Below are 19,651 nucleotides of genomic sequence, written 5' to 3'. Positions count from 1 at the left end.
CATAATCTGTATGGAGGAAACGTCCGGGAAAGCTTTTTTTTTTCTTTTTTTTTTTTTTAGGAAGTAGATCTTTTCTTCAAGTGCCGGTACGACATCTCTGGAATTCCTGCGTTCTTACTCTCCTTGATGACTGTGAGACCTGGCACATTAGAGCGAAGAAATCTTTACCTCTTTTTGAAAAAAATTCATTGCGGTAATAGCTTCAGCTCTGAAAAATCGCATCGAGACTACCCACGCCACGCGAATGCTGGGAACAGGGGAAACGGCTGATTCAATGGATGTGATGATAATGCTACGCCAGTTTCGATTTCCAACAGCTCGCAGCTGTCCATTTCTGAAGGTCGGCAGCGACCGTTTCCGAAAGGTGCCTTCCTCCTACGCTAACCTCACGCCCTTTCGGATAAAACCCGTCTTGCGTGCGGATCGACGTTCGCTGCTCTGGAGCCCACTGCTCAATTCTCCAAGCTGCTTTAGCCGTCAAGTTGAGTGTGATACCCGACACTGCACGTAGCCCCGCCATCAACCTGTTTGGCAACAACGAAACAGCCGTCAGTTTCTCACGGCCAAAGGGCGAAATGGCCTCGGCAGTTCGCACGAGGCTCCACCGGGCCACCGGCGCCGGCCGAGCGGCGCACTTCGACCGCGCCACTCAGTCGAACGCGATGCCCCACCGCGGAAAAAGTAGAGCCGACGCATGCGCAGCGAGCGTCCTCGCTCCCCCGGGGTTGCGGCCGGAGCGCCCGAGACAACCACCAGCCCCGCCACCGGTTCGCTCTCTGCTGCTGGCTCATCGCCGCCGTCGCCTCACGAGATCCGGATTTTAAGACGACGAACCGCGACCTGGACACGATGCACCGTTGTGTACGGGGTGAGGCATTCCTTCGATGTTACTGAAGGTAGAAGTTTCTTGCGGGCCTTTCTTGATGGGTGCAAATACAGTCGCCGCTCTCTTTCGATCCTTTGGCCATTTCTTCTTACTTGTCTTGGAGAAGGCGCTTCTATCTCACCTGAGCGGACCACTCCGCTTCTCGTGCTTTTTATTTTGTTTTTCTTGTTAATAATACCTGGGCGACAGGGGTAACCGTGAAGATGTGGTACCAAGGAGGTTTGTTCGGCCTTCACAGACGTTCTATTGTCCTCAAAGTAGTATTTTCGCGGGATTTCTTTTTGCCTATTTTAGATTTATGCAGTCGTGTGCGAGAGCTCAATAATCTTTCCTCATAACAGTTGGTTATGAAAAACTTTGAGAAGGTAGGATGAGTACGGCCATGAAATTAGGAAACGGGCTCTTTCGAGAAGAAACGATGATAATTCAGTAGACTAAGAAAGATAATTCTAACAAAAAAAGTAAATTTTATGAAGATATAATCCAACTCCTGAACAGTGATGGCTGTGCAAATAATATGTTATAAGAGAAACAGCACGAGAGTAGCACAGGAGGAGCTTGCGACCTCTAATTTTAGCAGGCTCATTACGCCGCACTTGCAGAACTTGCCAATGAGCAATAGAATTCGGTAATACGGACACTGTGTCCAGTTTAATGTCTGCGAATGTTTCGGCATTTGAGCGTCTAAACTTGGCTATTTTTGCTGTTGTACGAAACTAGAGAGGACCAAAAGTAATTTTAAAATTTGGATGCGAACTACAGGGCACACAACCATCGCCATGCATTTAAATCAACCTTTCTTAAATACAATTCCAGGTAACAACCGTGTCGCTGCCGTTGCTCTATAAGTTGAATTCTCTAATCGCGACCTTGATGCCACTTGTATCCCATTATACGTAGAAGACCTACGTGTATGCGCCATTGCAGAGTGCAGTACCCCATCAATTTTACTTTTTTTATGTCTGTAAGCACACCCCCCTTCTCTCGCCGACATATCTGAGCGCGTCCCGATGTTTGCTCGTTTGGAGCCGGCCGAACGTCTAAATAGGCAAACTGTGCAGAGGGGATGTGGGTGTCCACGTTGCCATACATGCTCACTGCCCGATAAATAATTGACGACCACGGGTTCGATCGCTAGCTTTGTGGGGCGCCTTCGCTCTCTCCAGTGAGCGCCATTGCCGCCTCTCCTCTCCTCCGCCTCGTCTTCTTTCCTAAGAACTGGGGCAGCGGTGTGAGCACGCCTGTTCACGTGTCGCTGCGACGCTGCCCGACAATAGTTTTGTGATGAGTTACCCTGGTTTTTGTGAGATATTTCTCGTCTTACGTGATAAAGAACCAATCCGCGATGTTAACAGTGGCACGGAAATATAGAAACGGCTTGGAGATCCGTTTAAGGTCAGCTTTAGTAAATATGCACGACGCTTTTTAAGCCTTTAATCGACTGAGTTTGTTAAGGTAATCGGAGCAAAAATTCGCACCCTATTTTTACGCTGACAATTTGTGAGTTGCTGCAACTTCTACTATTATGGCTAATTCCAGACAATCAGAAGCAGCTTTGTAGCGAAACATCGACATTTCACTTGTCGCATCGGCCACGCCGCCAACACATTCATTTTATCCTCCTCCTCCTCATCTCCTCACCTCCCCACTTTTTTCTTTCTTTTTTCTTGCAGGATATTTGGAGCAATCCTAAACTGTCACCTGTCTTCCGTGCTCATCCGGCAGCGATGTGGTTACGCGCAATAGAGCAGTTATCCGGTGTGCTGTTTTAAGTGATATTGACTCCAGTGCAAGTGACATTTTGTAACCTTGTGTCACTATGGTTAGGATGAAAAGTTTTGACGATGAAGCCGGTGGCGTTGGTGCACCCAGGGGCCCTTCGGGCGTGCCCGCGAATACCGATAGAACCGTGCTCAACGCTCAGAGCCAAAGTTACCAGCGCCAGGAGCCTCTTTCGGAACAGCAGCAGCCACCGCAACAGTTCCTGCCTCCCCAGAACTTCGTCGAAGGCTTCCTCGCGAGCATCAACCAGGACCTGCTTGTCTCGAAGACATTCTACTTCTTTTTCTTTTCCGCATTCGGCTCGCTCTTCCCACTGCTGGCGGTCTACTTCAAGCAGATGGGCATGAACGCCACTCAGAGTGGTCTGCTCATCGGTATCCGGCCGCTCGTGGAGTTCATCAGTGCCCCCATGTGGGGAGGAGTGGCAGATCGCTTCAAGAAGGGAAAAACCATCCTGCTTTGCTCTCTCGCTTGCTGGATCATCTTCACTCTCTCGCTGGCGTTCGTGCAACCCCCCGCAGCCTCCTGCATCGACTACAACGACACGCACCACGTCCTGTACTCTCCCGACACTGGCAGCGACCGCTTCCGCCGAAGCATCCAGGACAACCTCTGGATGGACGTGGCCGCCGAGGAACAGATGCTGCACTTTCCAGGGCTGCAAAAGCGTGCCCCCAGCACCGAGGCGCCTTCTCTGCCGCAGGTGGAGAGGGGACGGGCCAAGGCCAAGCAGCTGCCGCCAAACTACGTGGTCGGTAAGTCTCCCAACACGGTCGAGTACACGCTCAACTACAACCAGGAGCGCCACACGTCGTACATCTCGCCGCCCTTCAGCTCGATTGTCTATAAGTACGAAGACGTGCAGGAGGTCTTCTTTCTGCTCCTGCTGCTCATCGTGCTCGGCGAGTATTTCAGTGCTCCGGCCATCACCTTGGCCGACTCGGCGACGCTTTCTCATCTCGGCGAGAACATGGACAACTACGGGCGCCAACGCATGTTCGGTTCGCTCGGTTGGGGTGTGGCCATGTTCTTCGTGGGAATCGCGCTCGACCACTCGACGTCGTTTCCGAACCACCCGTGCGGCCCTTACGAAAAGGAGCGCAACTATACCATCTGCTTCGCCACCTTCTCGGTACTCATGGGATGCGCTTTCATATCGGCCACGCAGCTCAAGTTTGAGTACGAGCCAGACCAGCCGGACAACATCGTCATGAAGCCCGTCGTGATGAACAGTGATGCGAGCAAGCCTATCACTATAGAAGACATCGCGCCGGGCATACCACAGGCCCGGCCTCCAAAGCAAGAGGAGAAAGAGCCGGAGACGACAAAGGTGAGCAGCTACAGAAATGCTTATTGGATTGCCTGTTCCGCGGATATATTGGACTTCTTGCTGCAGGAAAAATAGGAACATTTACTTAGAATAGCGCGTAGACTTTCATACTGAGACTTCTCGCCATTACACCACTCTGTCATTACTGAATGTCTCTTGGTGATGCTTCACTCCAACGTATACCTAATCAAGAACATGTTTTTAATTAAATATGACATAAAGGTGTGAGCATACTTGCTTGCATTTATAATTTGCATGTCAACCTCGTTATTATTTTTTTCAGGGACAGGAATTAGATATATAGCTAGACAAAGCGGTTTGTTTGTAATCTAAATATAAGTAATTAGACCATAAAGCTTCACTCGCCCTCCTTCAGAAGATCTAAAAAGCTGCTCTAATACCCTTGCCGCACAAAGTGTAAGGCCAGCTTATCGATGTATATGTATATGAGGTCTTGTGTTCTTTTACACCTGCGAAAAATTGATCAAATATATACATTCACAGCGAAAATAAGGCTTCTGCCATATGTATTTGCCAAACATTTACTTCCGCCCGTCACTAGTTATAGGCCTAAATATTCATTACAGAATGTGTGAGGCGGAAGCAAAGGGCATAAAAGGGAGTTTTAAAGCAGCGGAGATCGTATCACTGTTTTAAAGCATAGCTGCATCTAAGACACTAATGCTGAGAATTTCGCCAACACATTTATTTTAACAGTGCGTATGCATAATTATTAGAGCGTTCCTTAAGCTCGCTTAAATGCATAAATGTATTTACATACCAGCCATGCAAGATATATAATTTGCTTGACACAAGACGACTAGTATCTGAACATTTTGTGCGGATACGTTAGCGCAAACACCTCGTAAATAAGTAATGCTGGTTTACCGCCCAATCATGCTCTATTTTCCGTTCCCATTCTAACTTCTACGGGGCAATAACCTCATAAAATCTCATCTAATCGCATAGAATCTCTCACGGTGCACATCATTATCATAAAATATCATACATAATTTATGACAATATCCAAGAAGCTATGAGACCTTATGCAATTATATGCGACTTGTATGTGATTTCTTATATGAATTGAGTGAGATTGTGTGAAAAAATGTGAGGTTATTACCTCGTACAATTTTTCCAGTAGGGTAGGCATGCTAGTTGTGGCAAAGCGATCGACAAGATGTAGAAACTATGAGGCAGGCGTTGCTAGCGTGTTTCATTTTTCCTCTCCGCATGCCAACTTCGCAGAGCACAGTGTTCGCTCAGACCACGCGCAAGCTGCCGGAATGGTTCGCCGTGCTTCGGTCGTTCGCGACGCTTCGTTACGGTGCCTTCCTGGTGGTCACGTGGTTTATGGGCTTCGGCATCGGCCTCGTGTTCACCTTCCTCTTTTGGCACCTTCAGGATTTGGGCGGCACGCCCACACTGTTCGGTGTAGCCTCAGTGATCAACCATGTATCGGAGATATTCGCCTACTTCTTCAGCTTCAGGTTCATACGCCAGATTGGGCACGTCAAGGTTAGTCGCACGTTACGTACATAATGTTCTGCGCGCCCATGTTTGGATGAAATATTTTTCTTTTTTTTTTCTCTCTCTGCTAGAAATTCAAATTTCTCGCGTTTACCATTCACCGTAATGTGTCCTTCCACTCTTCTTCCGTTACAGTATGCGCTGCAGGCGCATTACGCTCTGTTTCAGCTGCGTACGTAACACATAACTGCAGCGCAAAGGAAGCTAAGCGACAGCTCTACTATAATGACGCAGCGCTCTATGCTTTAATGACCAGTGTATAGCAACGTGGCTCGTTGCGAACGACTTGAATTTCTTCCTTACTCGACCAAACCAATATAGAGGTCCGCGCTTCTCATGACGATTGTTCGTTCCGGCTCAAATCACTTCCAGCTCAAGGAATAACATAACTGCAGCGCCAGCAGTATTCAGTACAAAAGTGTCCTTCAATAGGCTAGCAGGCGCGTAGAAAAATGCGGCTATGCTGACTGCTTCCGTGTAACGTGTTTTTCTTCCCGCAGTTCCTACTAATTCAACCTGCTAAAAAATTGTTTACTTTCATGACGTCCTACTAACTTGCATCATATCTCAACAAATTGCTAAAGCCATACGTGTCTTACAACTTGTTAACAAGGCAGTGGTACCAGCCAGCGTGAGGTCATGGTTTCAGGAACTGTGTGTCTTCTCATGAGACCTCAAGTGTCTCTACCTGAATGCATATTTATCAATATATCGATCACTCCAAGTAGACTAGTCAGTTTTTCATTTCACTTAAAAGCACGCGTATAAGGATATTTGTTTCTTCATAATAAATTTAGATTTCACTCTTGCCTACAAGTGCTGTGTCGTGGTTGGCAAATATATGTCAATGAGAAAGTGATTAAAAACGCTGGATGTCTGCGAAGGTCAGCGCTGAACTTGCACACCGCCACAATTACCGCAGGTGTTGTGCGTGGGTCTCATTGGCAATGTCTGCCGATTCCTGTACATCTCTTGGCTGAAGAACCCTTGGTGGGTGCTGCCTTTCGAATTCATTCAGGGTGAGTCTCTAGTTTTCTTTGAGTTGTATAAATGAGTTGTATAAATATTTGGCGGGCAAGTCATAAATAAGGCATATACGGTCTTGATATCAACCGAGGGGGGTGCTGCAGGTAACGCAGAAGAAGCAACTAAGGACTGAACCTAAGCATATAACCACTGCCTGCGTTAAATAAGACACGCTTCTTTTCTGCCACAAATAAAAATATATATATAAAGACCGCAAGCAAAGGTTTAGAGCAGCAAACCATTCGAAAAGAGATAGAGAGGTGTTTCAGACGTTTCAAAATACACGGCGAGTGTAGATTGATGAGCTTCAGCGAGCTTTACTCGTCAACCGAGTCACGTCGCTTAGATATATTTGGTTTGCTAGATCGAAAGTAGTAACAGGGAAATATAAGGTGCGCGGGTTAGTGCACGAGGTAGCATTTTTGGTGCGGCCCTTTATGCATCGTAACATAATTCGTGTTCAATTTCTTTTTTCATTCATTCTTGCTTTTTGCCATGCAAGTAATGCTGGTCATTTTTTTTCTCTTCCGGTATAGGAAAAAAAAGGCAATGATATTTATTTTTGAAAGTGGACACCGATGAAATTAAAGCGAGTATTTCAGGACTGTCAATGTGCCAACGTTATACGCTGATCCCGTTAATGCAAAAATGTATCACTTGTTAAGAACGCTCTATACTGGCAACCATGTTTCGATGATAATGGAGGAGGTAATGTTAAATGAAAATCCGCGACCTTCGCTGTTGCGCGCTGGGAAAGTGTCATAAAATTTCAAATGTTGTGTCATCCGTTTTTTTTTTTTTCGCTTCTCCTTGCACACCGAATATTGGATTTTTAACTACTGAAGGCGCTCTCTCATAGGATCCTTCCCTGCCCGTCCATAGCACTGATAAAAGCAAGCCAGGACTAAAGCAGCTGCAGGAAACTAAAACAGAGAAAAAGTCTCGTGCGGAAGCCAACAGCCGTGCTTGCCTCAGCACACAAGAAATGGCTTCTTTGTCTGCACAGTGGTTGCCTTAAAGGCTTCTTCTTATCGTTGCTGTAATGTGCGTGGCCACAAGCTCATATATTCCCACTGCCTACCTACAAAATTACTAGCACCCATGATGTCATATGCAGCTATTGTAACCGCCGAAGTTGCCGGCCTAGAGAGAGCAACTGCAAACCACATTCCTTTCAGTCGCTTTTTGTGGGAAATAATTTATTGTAAGTCGTTGAGAGCAGATAGTCCTTTTTTCTCTTTCTCTCTCTCTGTTTTACAGATTGAAAAGGCACTTATCTGCTTCAGCAGCTGGCAAATATATGCAGGAAATCTTTTTGGCTGTGCTGATGTTTGTCGGGAAGCAAATTACACATTTACGGCAGATAAAAAGAAATTGTTTGAAATTTTTATCCACCCAATTTAACTCACGAGGCTGAGAAAAAACGGACTCCGCGAATATTGTCTCGATCAGGATGATGCTTCAGTTTAGCCTCCAGGGTCTGGGCGCCAAAAAAAAGAAAAACAGAAGCTCTTTTTGCGTATTGTAATTTGTTTGCGAGAATCGCACGAGTGGTGACACCTGTATTTATTTTGTTTTACCTTTTTGTAACTTGAAAGAGCTCTTTTATACATTAGCTTAGTGTCTGTCACTAGAGAACGCTCGTCTATCGATGCAGGTCAAATTCAGCTTGTCGTCAGTGCCCTTTAAGGACGCAATAACAGCTCTATTCATCCTATGGATAGATAGATCACGTCTAAGTGCTTGATATGAACGATCACCATAAACTAGGCATATAACGGTTGAATATTTGTTTATAAGACTAGTGTCTCATTTCATGTCAGCTGGATAAGAAATTTTCTGTGCATTGTAGTCTTTCACCCCATTTTTGTGCTTACGCTTATTATTCTTACTGTATTTCCACTAGTGATTAAAATTTTAAGGGTCGAGGCAAAATACGAACTTGATTTTATTTTCTGTTCTTGGCACTGCAGAGTACCGGTTTTCACCCCAATGTTGTGGCTTCCTAAACTGCACCGTTACACGAAAAGTTACTTTACCGAGAGCTTTAAGAGAAAAAAATATCAGTTCGCTGTAACCTTGCTTCCCCACCCCTCGCTTTCCCCCCTCTTGAATTCAGCCTTGCTGTCATTTTTTCGTCTCTACTTTCTTCGCGTTATCTTTATTTTTTTTTTTTTTTGTCGTTGTTAATAAGTTTGCTACGTCGTTCTCAGTATAGAAAGGCGAAGCGCTTATGCCTAGTCACTGAAAGAATTCTTAATGCAACTTTAGGGACTTCCTTGCTTAGTCACATTACCAGATATTAAAACCTTCATGCTTCTTCTGTCTCCGAGCCTCGTTTCACAACAATTCTGTCCTACAGCGCATGAAAAAGAAAGGGGACGAAAACGAGTGACGCTGCGCACGCCCTCTGGTTTGCCGTCTCTCAGGGGAGGGACCTTCTTCACCGTAACCTAGGAAACGACCGGCCCTGACGCCGTGCCCACTTCGTATTCCCCATGCTTCTTTATTTAGTCATTCGCCGGAACGGTCTTTTTACCGGGATGAATGCGCGTTATGTTTTTTTGCGTATTCGGAATTCGTTATAGAAGAGGGACGGAGTGATCTCATGGGGCTTATTATATTTTTGGACGTCTGCATCGCACGAGCCTAGAAAGGAAGGTCGAGGCACGGAGACAGTTTAGAATCGATATTTTCCATCACGCTTCGTTACAGGGAAGCGCATTTTAGGGAAGAAGCATCGGATGACCTTTCGCAATAAGCACACGTCTCTTGCTTCTCATCCTACACTTTGAGAGAATGAAATTTCAATTTAGTGATGATGCTGTCCACTATTGAATGAAGAGAAGTGTGAAGAAATCCTCACGTTTGCTCAACGCGCTACTTTTTTTTTTTAATGTTCTTTCTCATTAGCGCATGACTGGAATGCAGGGTGCAAACAACTTATCCGGGGCTCAATAATACTGATACTTTTGCATCTCGAAATACGCTTTCGCTGAAACCATCATCCACACGAATAGCATGCTCCAAACTGCAAACTCGCTCGCCTCTTCTGCAGACCTGTTCTTTTCTGTGTTGTCATAGAAATCCGATCACCTCGCATTAGCCCCATCAGTGTTCTCGACTCTCATTGTGCAGATGGCCTCTTTTAGACGGGTACAATAGGCGCCGAAAAGCCGGCGACAGCATTTCAATGATTATTCTCGCAATGTTTTCGCTTCCTTTTTTCCCCGCATTGCTGCCCTTGCACGAAACCCATGAAAGAGGTCCCCTACTGCATTCGCGTGGACTAAGTGGATTGTGGTTTCGGCGCATGTTCTATGCTTGGACCTCTTCCAAAGGCATTCGTATAGGCATGCCACAGAAAAAGCAGCAATGGCCAACACATACACACTCGCACGCACACGCACACAGGCAAGCACACGCACACAAACGTTGGTTTAGAAAATCTGCGACTATTAAAGTTCTTGGTATAGTTATCTTTGGAGCAATCAAAGCCTACCTGTATTTCGGTCGGGGAAAAAAATGCGACTTAAAAACAAAATTTGTCAGAAACGCTTGTGTCGTCCGGCCGGTTTTCCACTTCCTTCTATGTCGCCCTGGCGCCTAACTTGCTTCTGCATTTATTTATATGGAAGAATATTCAAGCAAATGTTTCACGCGCCTAGTGGAAAATACTAGACATTAACATAATATCCGCGACAGACCTCGAGTCAGCGCTTAAAACATGGACGACATAATATACAACCAGTATTCGAAGTTCCCATCGTTGGCCAATGAGAAAATCCTCCTAGCGGAAAGACGCAAATTATTTCGATGGCAAAATCCTGTCGCCGTTGCTGTTTCGTCACTTTCGAGCTTCGTGTATAGTCCGCTTACTACGAGCATTTGTTCTCCAGATTCCATTCCTTCCCGCTGTTCTAGAACGTGGTTCCCTCTTCTTCAATCGGTTTTACTCACGTCGATTTCATCAAGACGTTCCGTATTTTTATTAGAATAGGCTTTACGTCACTCCTACTGATTCCTTTTTATGAAACCTTGAAAAATACTATGGTTCGGTACACCTCACGTTCTGAGAAACAGCGCAAACTTTTTTTCTTTTTTTTTACTGATATATTCTTACCAGCATTCTGACAGCAAATTAGATAGACTATTTGAGCCAAAACGGAAAGAAAACGGTGTCGATGACGTTAAAATGCTTAAGAAACCGAAAGTTTATCTCAAGAATACAAAACCTCTTCTTTTTCTCCGTAAAAAGAACTGAAAATGCCGCTAAAAGAAAAACTAATAATTAAAAGTGTGTCAGAGCTATAATGGCTGCTTACATAGACTTTTAAGCGGGAGAAAATGATAAAGTAGTTCAAGGTCATCCGGGCACAAGCAGGCACATGGTGCCAAACTCGCTTCCGCATGCTGAGTGGAAGCTCTATTTTGCAAGTCTGTGTATTTTGTTTAACATACAAAGCGGGTTTATCCCACTTCGTTTTTTTTTTTTCTTGGCTCTCGTTGTCAAGCACATCATTTCCGCCTTATCCACTCCTCCGCTCTCATAAGCGCGCTATCGGGCTCTGAAAAATAGGCCCATGAATGGGTAGGACGTAGCGCTGAAAAAAAGGGCTTCGACCGAGCACTCTACGCGGGAACTGGACGAAGAAAAGGAAGAGAAAATACAAGCGGGGGAGAAAAAAAAGTGGAGCGCAAAGACACTGGCGGCTTTCTGCACGCATTTTCCTTTTTTGCTTTTCTTCGTGCCTCGCTTGCGTTGCTAAGCGACGCTGGCAGCACTTTTCTGCAGAGTTCGCCGACTGACCTTCGGAAAGACGAACCATATGAACAAAGCTAAATGCACTTGCACTCGAAGAGCAGAGGGAAGAGGCGAGGGAAGAGGCGAGAAAGCAATGACTAGCGTTCCCCATGCCTGGGGACAAAGGTATTGCCGGTGTGCTGTGCGCTGGGGATGGAGCCTTTTCTCCCCAATCCGAGATTACTCTGATGGCCGATCTTAGTGCTTCAGTGGAACGGAGGCCCCAAAAGAAGGATCGCATGACTCCCCATCCAGGCATTGATAGAAAGCAACTGCTAATGCTCCTTCCGGTTTACGACACCGAGCTGTCGCGTGTGTGGTTAGGACCCAGGCGTCTTTATGGCGTGATGATTACCGGCCTCCGCCCTAACTTGTCACGGATGCGGGAAATGCGCGAAGTTTGCTTTAGTCGGTTGCGAACCAAAACACCAGCGCGAAAAGAAGGAGGCGTTCTGTCCGCAGTGCCATCTTGTCAGCTAATGCGTGGTTCTGTCCAATATGATCTGGTGCGATATACCCCAAGGTGCAGTGATTAGCAAGAAAAATATTTATAACTAATTCTTATGGAAGAGCGCTGTGAACGTGGCGTTTTGTTATTTAGCGCCCTTCAACTTACTGCGCCATCATTTTAACTAGATATTAGGCTGGCTTGATTTGCCACGTCTTCAGTGCATGTCCCTTAAGACTGATAGCGTTGGGATTTTTTTTTTTTTTTTTGCAAGAAAAACAAATGTGCAGTGAGCATTGGCAAACAGCAAAGGGATCGAAATGGCGCGAAATTCTGCGTGCCACATAGTTTCGGTATGTCGCAGCTCAACCGACCAAGCGTCCTGGGTTGACGTAATTATCTGTTTATTATATTCGTGTGCTGGTCCATATCAAATGTAAAATTTAATAATGTATTCACTTCACGTTCTTCTGGTGCAACTATTTTAGCAGAAAGGCACGTGTGACGCGTGATTCATAAGTTTCTGGAATAATGGTAATGCATTATGACTTGTTCCAAAGCTTTACTTCTCTTTTTATCGCCCTTGGGGCTGGTGCATGCTCTGAACGTAAAACACGCTGGCACCACCAAGAGGTTTAGTCTCCGTAATTACGCGCAAAACAGGACAATAAGGAATGCTAGAAAATTTGAGGGGGGAAAAATGCACAAAGTTTCTGTCGAAGATAAGGGCTGCACTTTTTCTGAAAGGTAGCGACGGCTACTTGTGCTACAAGTTGACAAAGGAACAAAATCTGTTCGGTATCATCGCTTACCAGTCATAAACTACTTATTTAGTTTCTGCAAATCGAACCAAACTGCACGTCCATTCGATTGGTAAATGTAGAAGGAGTAGCAGTAGCGACACAAAATAAAAAAGAAAGAAAGAAACAGTATTGCGAAGAAGGCAGGATATCGAAAACAATTTTCGTAGCAAAAATAATGCAAAGTCTGGTTGTGAAAGTGCCTAGTGCGTAGCGGGTCATGGAACAAGGCAGTGTCACATTCGGTCTGGGTGCTGTATCTGTCGTACCTTTAAGCTCAGAAATGTTGTGTTGGTGCTCACGAAGGCAGCTCCGTGTTCATGTACTGCAAGACTGAGAAATATATTCATTCTTGTAGAGGCGTACCATTTTGCCCCAAACGGTGAGCGAAACGATATATATATATATATATATATATATATGCTGAACGGGATGCCAGTGAGGCGCCAAATAGTTCTTCCATATTTAATTTTTCTCATACGCACTCATTAATCTGCAGTGTTTGACTAATCAACCTTTTTCCAACTCTCTAACTTAAATACAGCTATATCTCCCATCGTTACCTTATCATCAGCCACCTGCTTCGGTTTGGTTACTAAAACGACTGTCCTGTCGAGAACCAATGTTCAGTCGGTAGCGAATATTTATAAAGGTGTAGAGTTTCCTATTTTAGCGTTTAGCTGCGCTATGTGAATTTAGAACTAACGTTCCTTGTATGAAGGCTGAACTTTCCCACCCAACTCGCAGAATCTATGCATGTGACCTTCGTCAAGAAGGGTTTTCTGGCGGGCTAGTTGGTGCTTGTCGTTCATAATTAAACGGCGCGAAAAAACACGGACAGTTTTACGAATAAAAGTGTTTTACGAATAAAAGTTGGAAGTACTGCGCTCTATGTGTGTACGTGTTATCTGTCTCTGCCCGTGTTTTTTCGCACAGTTTAATCATGAATGACCTTCGTCACTTTCATCTCCAAGCTATTATGTACGCGAGCATCAGTAGTTAGCACTTTCAGGCGCTGGTCGTTAGTTCTCATTCAGGAGGGACATTTTTCTTACTGCAATAATTAAAGCCAAATTTCTTGTCTAAAGCATCGAGAGTCGAGTTTTTACTGGAACGTCCCAAAAAAAAAATGTTACGCACTGTCGCAATGCTTGGATACTGTAACATCGAAATATCAGGATACCACGACAATTGTCTAAACGCTCTTTTTATCTTTTTTTCCGAAGATGCGCGTTTTGCTAGAGAGATAAATTCAATTGATATTATTACTTGTTGCAAACGTTTTCCTTTTAATGGCGTAGCATGTTCTTCGAAAATAATATTTATATTGTTTTTACGTGGCATAAAGCAGCTGCATATTTATTATCATAATATTACTTGCTTCGCTTAAGCTGTGCGTTTCAAATTTACTGAATGGCATGCAGGGAGGCACCATATAATTGTTGTATTTGTTTATAGATCATTGCTTTTTTATATTTACGATGCCCCTCCTGCTTTGGACATAGCTATTGCTCACAGGTGAAAACAAATAAGTATATAATTTGCGATATGAAGATTGTGAAGTTCTACTAAAACAAAATAATAACTGCTATGTATAACTAAGAAAAAGTTGAAACTGAGAGCTGAAAATGTAAAACACACTTGCGTACGTCGTACTGCTTGAAAGGTTAACTATTCCTCCTTGTTGTTGTTTTTTGTCTGTTTATTTTTGTTGATCAAGCGAGAGCAGTATTGAGCTTTTATTCGTACTTGCAGGTGTAACGCACGCTGCCGTGTGGGCAGCCTGCTGCTCCTATATCACCCAGGCGACGCCCGCTAACCTCAGGTCGTCGGCCCAGGGTGTGCTGCAAGGACTTCATCATGGCCTGGGCCGTGGCTGCGGGGCAGTCATCGGCGGCATTTTCGTCAACTACTTCGGTGCGCATTTCGTTCGACAATTGCAGCCCACGCAAATAAGCTCCGCATAAATGACCCAGAAGAATCGGGCTGCTGTAACGTTGCTTACAAGCGTTGAACTGTACACAAAAACGCTGGCGGTCATTTTAAGCCCATCTACCTGAAAATGCGGGTAACAATAAAGAAAACAACACAGTTTATGCAGGATCACCTCAAGCGTAAGACTTTCTTTTTGTTCTCGAGGTTGCGCTAGCCGTGGTCGTTTGCGTAATATTTTTCACCTAGTTAATTTCAATGGCTAATACATGCAAAATAAACATTAAAGTACTGTCACATGCATGGTTTTAGTGACAGTCTTTCAAAACCTACGGTCAGCATCATAAAAGTAAGAAGGTATTAGCGTCATGTTGGTGCATATTGTGCAGTGCACATGCATGACTTATTATAGCCGAATTAATCATTTATTCGCGCACTTCCAATAAAACGCCAGTTTTTTTCTGCGGATTGAATGTGAGACACGTCGCTGCGCTCACCCAAAGGCGTCTTTGAATCACCCGTTCTATACTTTCGGGGGTAAGGGGAGGGAAATTTTCACTCTTTCTCTATAGCGCGACATCCCTTTCTCCGCAGGCACCCAAATCACGTTCCGTGGCTATGGCTTCGCGTGCCTGCTGGTGCTGGTTGGGTTCGTGTTCGTCAACTACTACCGCAAAGACCGGGGCTTCGTAGCCTTCCGGGAGGACGAGGACGAACCGCACCTCGTGGTGGAGGAGACGTCGCACTTGGCACCTCACGGCGTGCCGGCCAACCCGATGGCGCGCTCGCTTTCCAAACAGAATCTGGGCGACGGCCCGCAGCAAGGGGGCCCCGGCCAGCAGGCAGACGCAGGCATGGCCCAAGGTCCGGGGGGCTTCCTCGGCGTCCCCGGAGGAGGAGCGGGAACGGATAACCAGGGACCACGAAACAGCGGACAGCCTGGTAAGCACGTGCTTTGCCCTGTCGCATTTGCCTTTCAAGGATGGCTGCTTATGAGCGGCTGTAGCACTCCGTTACCGTGGAAAGGATGTTAAGTTTGATTCCACTTCACTTACGACGAAATTTGTTCTCAGGTCTCCTTAAAGGGCCCCTGAAATGATACTTGCGGTAATATCCCAACGAAGGAAATCCATACAGGTGGTCTTTGGGAGTATTCGAATCAAATTTGAAAGCTTTGCATGGAGCCTATAGTTTAGAAATATTTTTTTAAAAGTGCTCCCGTGACCACTGTCAAGGTCAATGTCAAGGTCATGTGGCCTGGTGGTCACCATTTGACTTTGAGGCATAGTCACATAGGCCACCAAGTGGCCCGCGATCACTGTCAAGGTCAAGGTAACGTCTTCAGGTATTTTGAGCCGTCGGATATGTACTGTTTTTACCCCGAGGGAGATTTAGAGGTCGAACTTCTCTGTTAAGCCTGTCGCTCGCCATGCGACTTTGGGGCATAGTCACGTAGCTCACCAAGTGGCCCGTGACTCCTGTCAATTGTCAAGGTCACGTGAGGTGATGTCAGTATGACATGAACGTAGAAGATGCTAGTGGGGTGATACGTGTATAAATAGGAGCCCCCGGGCTCTTACCTAGGTTACAATACTGCGCGAGATGGAGGAGGACAAACAGCCTGCGCGTCGGTAGCGCGTCTGTAGCGCGTCGGTAGCGCGTCGGAACGCCAAGATGGCACGTCGGAATGAGGCCCTGAAAAAGCGGCGTGCCGAAGAGACCGATGAAGAACGGGCTTTACGTTTGGCGAAGCACATTGGCAACGAGCGTAGTCATTTACACGAAGTTTTCGCTTCCCTCCATGGTTAAGCAAAGTTAAACCACCAGCTTTTTTTTTTTACTCATTGTGGGCCCAGGAGAAACTTCAGAAGCAAAGATTTGCTACGCTTTTCATTTGCAGGCCATTTCTGAAAAGCTCATAAGCACTTAAGAATATTTCATAGCTTCCTCACAATTATTTTCAAAAACACGGCCGTTTGATTTTATGTGATAGCTTTAACTACTCGTTCGAAATGCAGGAAAAATTTTGAAAGGATGTTTTACCACGCACTGAAAGCTTCGACCATTCGTTTCAAAAATTTCATGATAGTATCTAAAGATATCCTACAGCCGTCTCTCAATTAAAAGGAGCCCCTGAATCATCGAGTTGTTTGTGCCTGTTACATGCTAAGCGACCAGTACTACAGATATGTTTAGTACGACTGTTGAATTAATTCATCGTTCTCATTCCTTGTCGAGTTCCTTGTTTTAATTCAGTACACTGTTTAGATGAAATAGCTGTGGCTCTCATGGCCGCACTCATGGATTCTGTCAACAGCGAGCCAACAGCGCGGGACATGACATTCTGAGGCACAGACACGATTTGTAAATTAATTTTTGTTTTCGCACTGCAGATGTTAATCTCTGATTTTAATTTTTGAACATCGACTTTTGGAATAATAAAATTAAGACGAAACAAATTTGCAGACAGTGAAACTAAGTTATCGCTAACAAGAATAGCGGGGAAAATATTGTTGTGATACTACGAATTGTTTTGCTGTAGGCAAGGTGAATACGTTATGCGATGTCACAGTGCTACCGTTTCTTTTAAATTACACAAATCCAATAGGGCTGTTTTAGTCGCTTTGTGAATAAAAAAACTACCTGATTTTGACGTCCGGTGGCATGCCAATAGAAATTTTTGCTATCTTCCTGGAAAGACTTTCTTTCCTGCAGTGACAAATTTTGTTCGGTGTGAATAGCCTTTTGTTAACCTTGCTGTATTTTCAGACCAGTGGGGATACAGGACGAACGTTTTAGACCGGGGCCACTCACCGCATGAGCTGGGAAGAAGTTACGGCCGAACGTCCCTTGCGGCGGCCTTCAACCCGAAGGGAATCATGGCACAAGCTGTCAGCCCCGACAGCGCCTATCAACTCGATCACATCAGGAAGGACTTTGAGGTTGGTTACGATGCCGTTGGCAGCACTCTTCCTAATTTACCACGCTTCACAGCATAATTATGCTTATGAAGCCTACACGTGATTCATAAACAGCAAGTATATTCAGGCAATAAATCTAGATTTCGCATGAGGAGAAAACACTGGTGGTGTCAGGAAACTTCATGGTTGGCCGAGATAATGATGATGTCGCAGGGTCACGTGGCATGGCCAGGCGCTTAGTGGTCGGCAGGGTGAGTAACATCACGAGGCCACTTACATGGCTGGGTTGCCAAGAGCTCTGGCAGGCAGCGGTTGGCAGGTGATACGGCTGGCGCTGATTGGTGGCCGAGGTGTGTGACATCAAAATGCCACGTGTCGTTAAAAAGCCGGGTTTGATGCTCAACCTGCTGTAAGTGCTAAAAATGAGTTAAACTACTCCAAAAAGTTGCAGTTAGCACGGAGGGCAACAATGGTTGAAACCTGCAGCAGCAACATTGATTTCAATACTGTCCCATTCCCGGTTCAAGCGGCTCAAGTGCCACCACAATTTTTAGAATACTCACAGATTGAACGCTGAAAATGCGTGCGGCTGGAAGTCCCGGGGCACGTGGTATCTGTACTAAATTTGACGCTGAGGTGGATATGCTAGATAGTTATACAGTGTGGGCGAGGTATGAAGTGCACCCACAATTTCACTCTGAGCCCAAATAATGCTCGTTCGTTGAGAATTATCAAGTTATTTCATGTTTGGATATCACTAGAACTGATTTCATGCGTGCTAACTCTACGTCTGACGCAAATGTTACTGAAAGTAAAGAAAAACGTTGACGTGCCACTTGAGCATTTAGAACAATGTTCGCCTTATTTTTCTTAAAATCCTTAAAACCAGTACCTTTTTAAGGAGGCAGCACGTCAGCACAACACATGAAAAGTCTGACGCTTGTTTTGTTTGTTATCTTTCTCAAGGCGTACAAGGACATCACGGCCCTGACAGATTCAGACCAGGACGCTGCGAAGGGAACCAACCCATTCGCTTCCTCATTGGTAAAGACGTCTACGTTCGCACCTCAGCCGACTCGGAGGCACACCGCCGACGCCTACGCATGGTAGACGCCGCGTCAGCAAAAGAAGCGTCAACGAATGCGTAGTGACCCACAGGAATGCTGCTCTTTGGTGTGCAAGCGGTAGAAATTTTAATTTTTGCTCCTGGAATGCGCAGTCTCACAGAGCGAAATACGGAAGTCTAACGACGAAGACCAGAATTTAAACAGCCCTTCCACAGTTCGAGACAACGCAGTCTTCGTACTGTATACAGGGTGCTTTACCTAATGTAGACACCATGTAAAAGCGCAGTGATAGGTCTGCTGCTCGAATTCCACATTTTTAGTTACTTTATATGGCAGGTGGTCATTTTAGTGCTAAAATAGCCGAATTTTTTTCCCTTTCGACGTGCAAGTGTATATCCGTGCGGAAAGGTTAGAATTCTATGTATGCAATAGTAACGCACCTGGCGAAACACTCTCACCACGAAATAATTTTGCTATGCCCGCCGTTGAATTTGGCTATATATATATATATATATATATATATATATATATATATATATATATATATATATATATATATTACTCTTTTTTTTTCTGTTAATATCACCTGAGAGTTGAGCAGACTGGAATAGAAGCAAAATCTTAGTTAATTCCAAACGAACATTAGGCTTCTCATGCGGGACGGAAGACAAAACGAATGAGTGTATGCGCATGCGCACACAGCGCTTGTCATTTATGCAAATTCTGCTCGGCAGTCACAGCAGACGTAACACAACATCCGCTGCTCGTCTTTCCGCGGGTCAGCGCTCGCGTGATAATAATAAAGATATTGAAGAGCTGTACTTTGGACTGAACTGTGCAGCTAGAAGGGTCGTAATTAAAGATGGGAACTTAATGCCAGGGATCTACTGCATGCGCCGACAAGCTAGGTTTGTATGCACCACGATGTGCTGGAGGTGACAGTGCTTTAAATACAGGACAGCCAAAAATAAACTATAAGAAATCGTAGCAGCCGTTACCCGCATAATTACTAACGGGAGTAGTAGATAATCTCCAACAAGAGGCCAATTTCTGTAATTTATTTTGCTTGTTGCGAACAAACTACCACTATATGACTAAATTCGCACAAAGACTTTGTGTTTTTAA

General features: G+C 45.2%; 1 protein-coding gene across 1 annotated transcript; it reads left to right on the top strand.

Annotated features, from left to right (window-relative positions):
- The first annotated feature begins 687 nt into the window (after positions 1–687).
- Positions 688–19,016, top strand: jef (major facilitator superfamily domain-containing protein 6 jef). Its single transcript, XM_084605527.1, has 8 exons — positions 688–868; positions 2,560–3,998; positions 5,247–5,516; positions 6,451–6,547; positions 14,362–14,523; positions 15,133–15,480; positions 17,308–17,480; positions 18,426–19,016. Exons 2-8 carry the CDS (start codon positions 2,706–2,708, stop codon positions 18,567–18,569), a joined length of 2,487 nt encoding a protein of 828 aa, XP_084461653.1. The 5' UTR covers positions 688–868; positions 2,560–2,705; the 3' UTR covers positions 18,570–19,016.
- Positions 19,017–19,651: the final 635 nt, after the last annotated feature.

Source organism: Amblyomma maculatum, chromosome 6 (assembly GCF_055883805.1).
Source record: "Amblyomma maculatum isolate TAMU_Amacu chromosome 6, ASM5588380v1, whole genome shotgun sequence".
Taxonomy (NCBI): Eukaryota; Metazoa; Arthropoda; class Arachnida; order Ixodida; family Ixodidae; genus Amblyomma; species Amblyomma maculatum.
The sequence above is the reverse complement of the archived record's forward strand: the minus strand, read 5'-3'. Positions and strand labels throughout refer to the sequence as shown.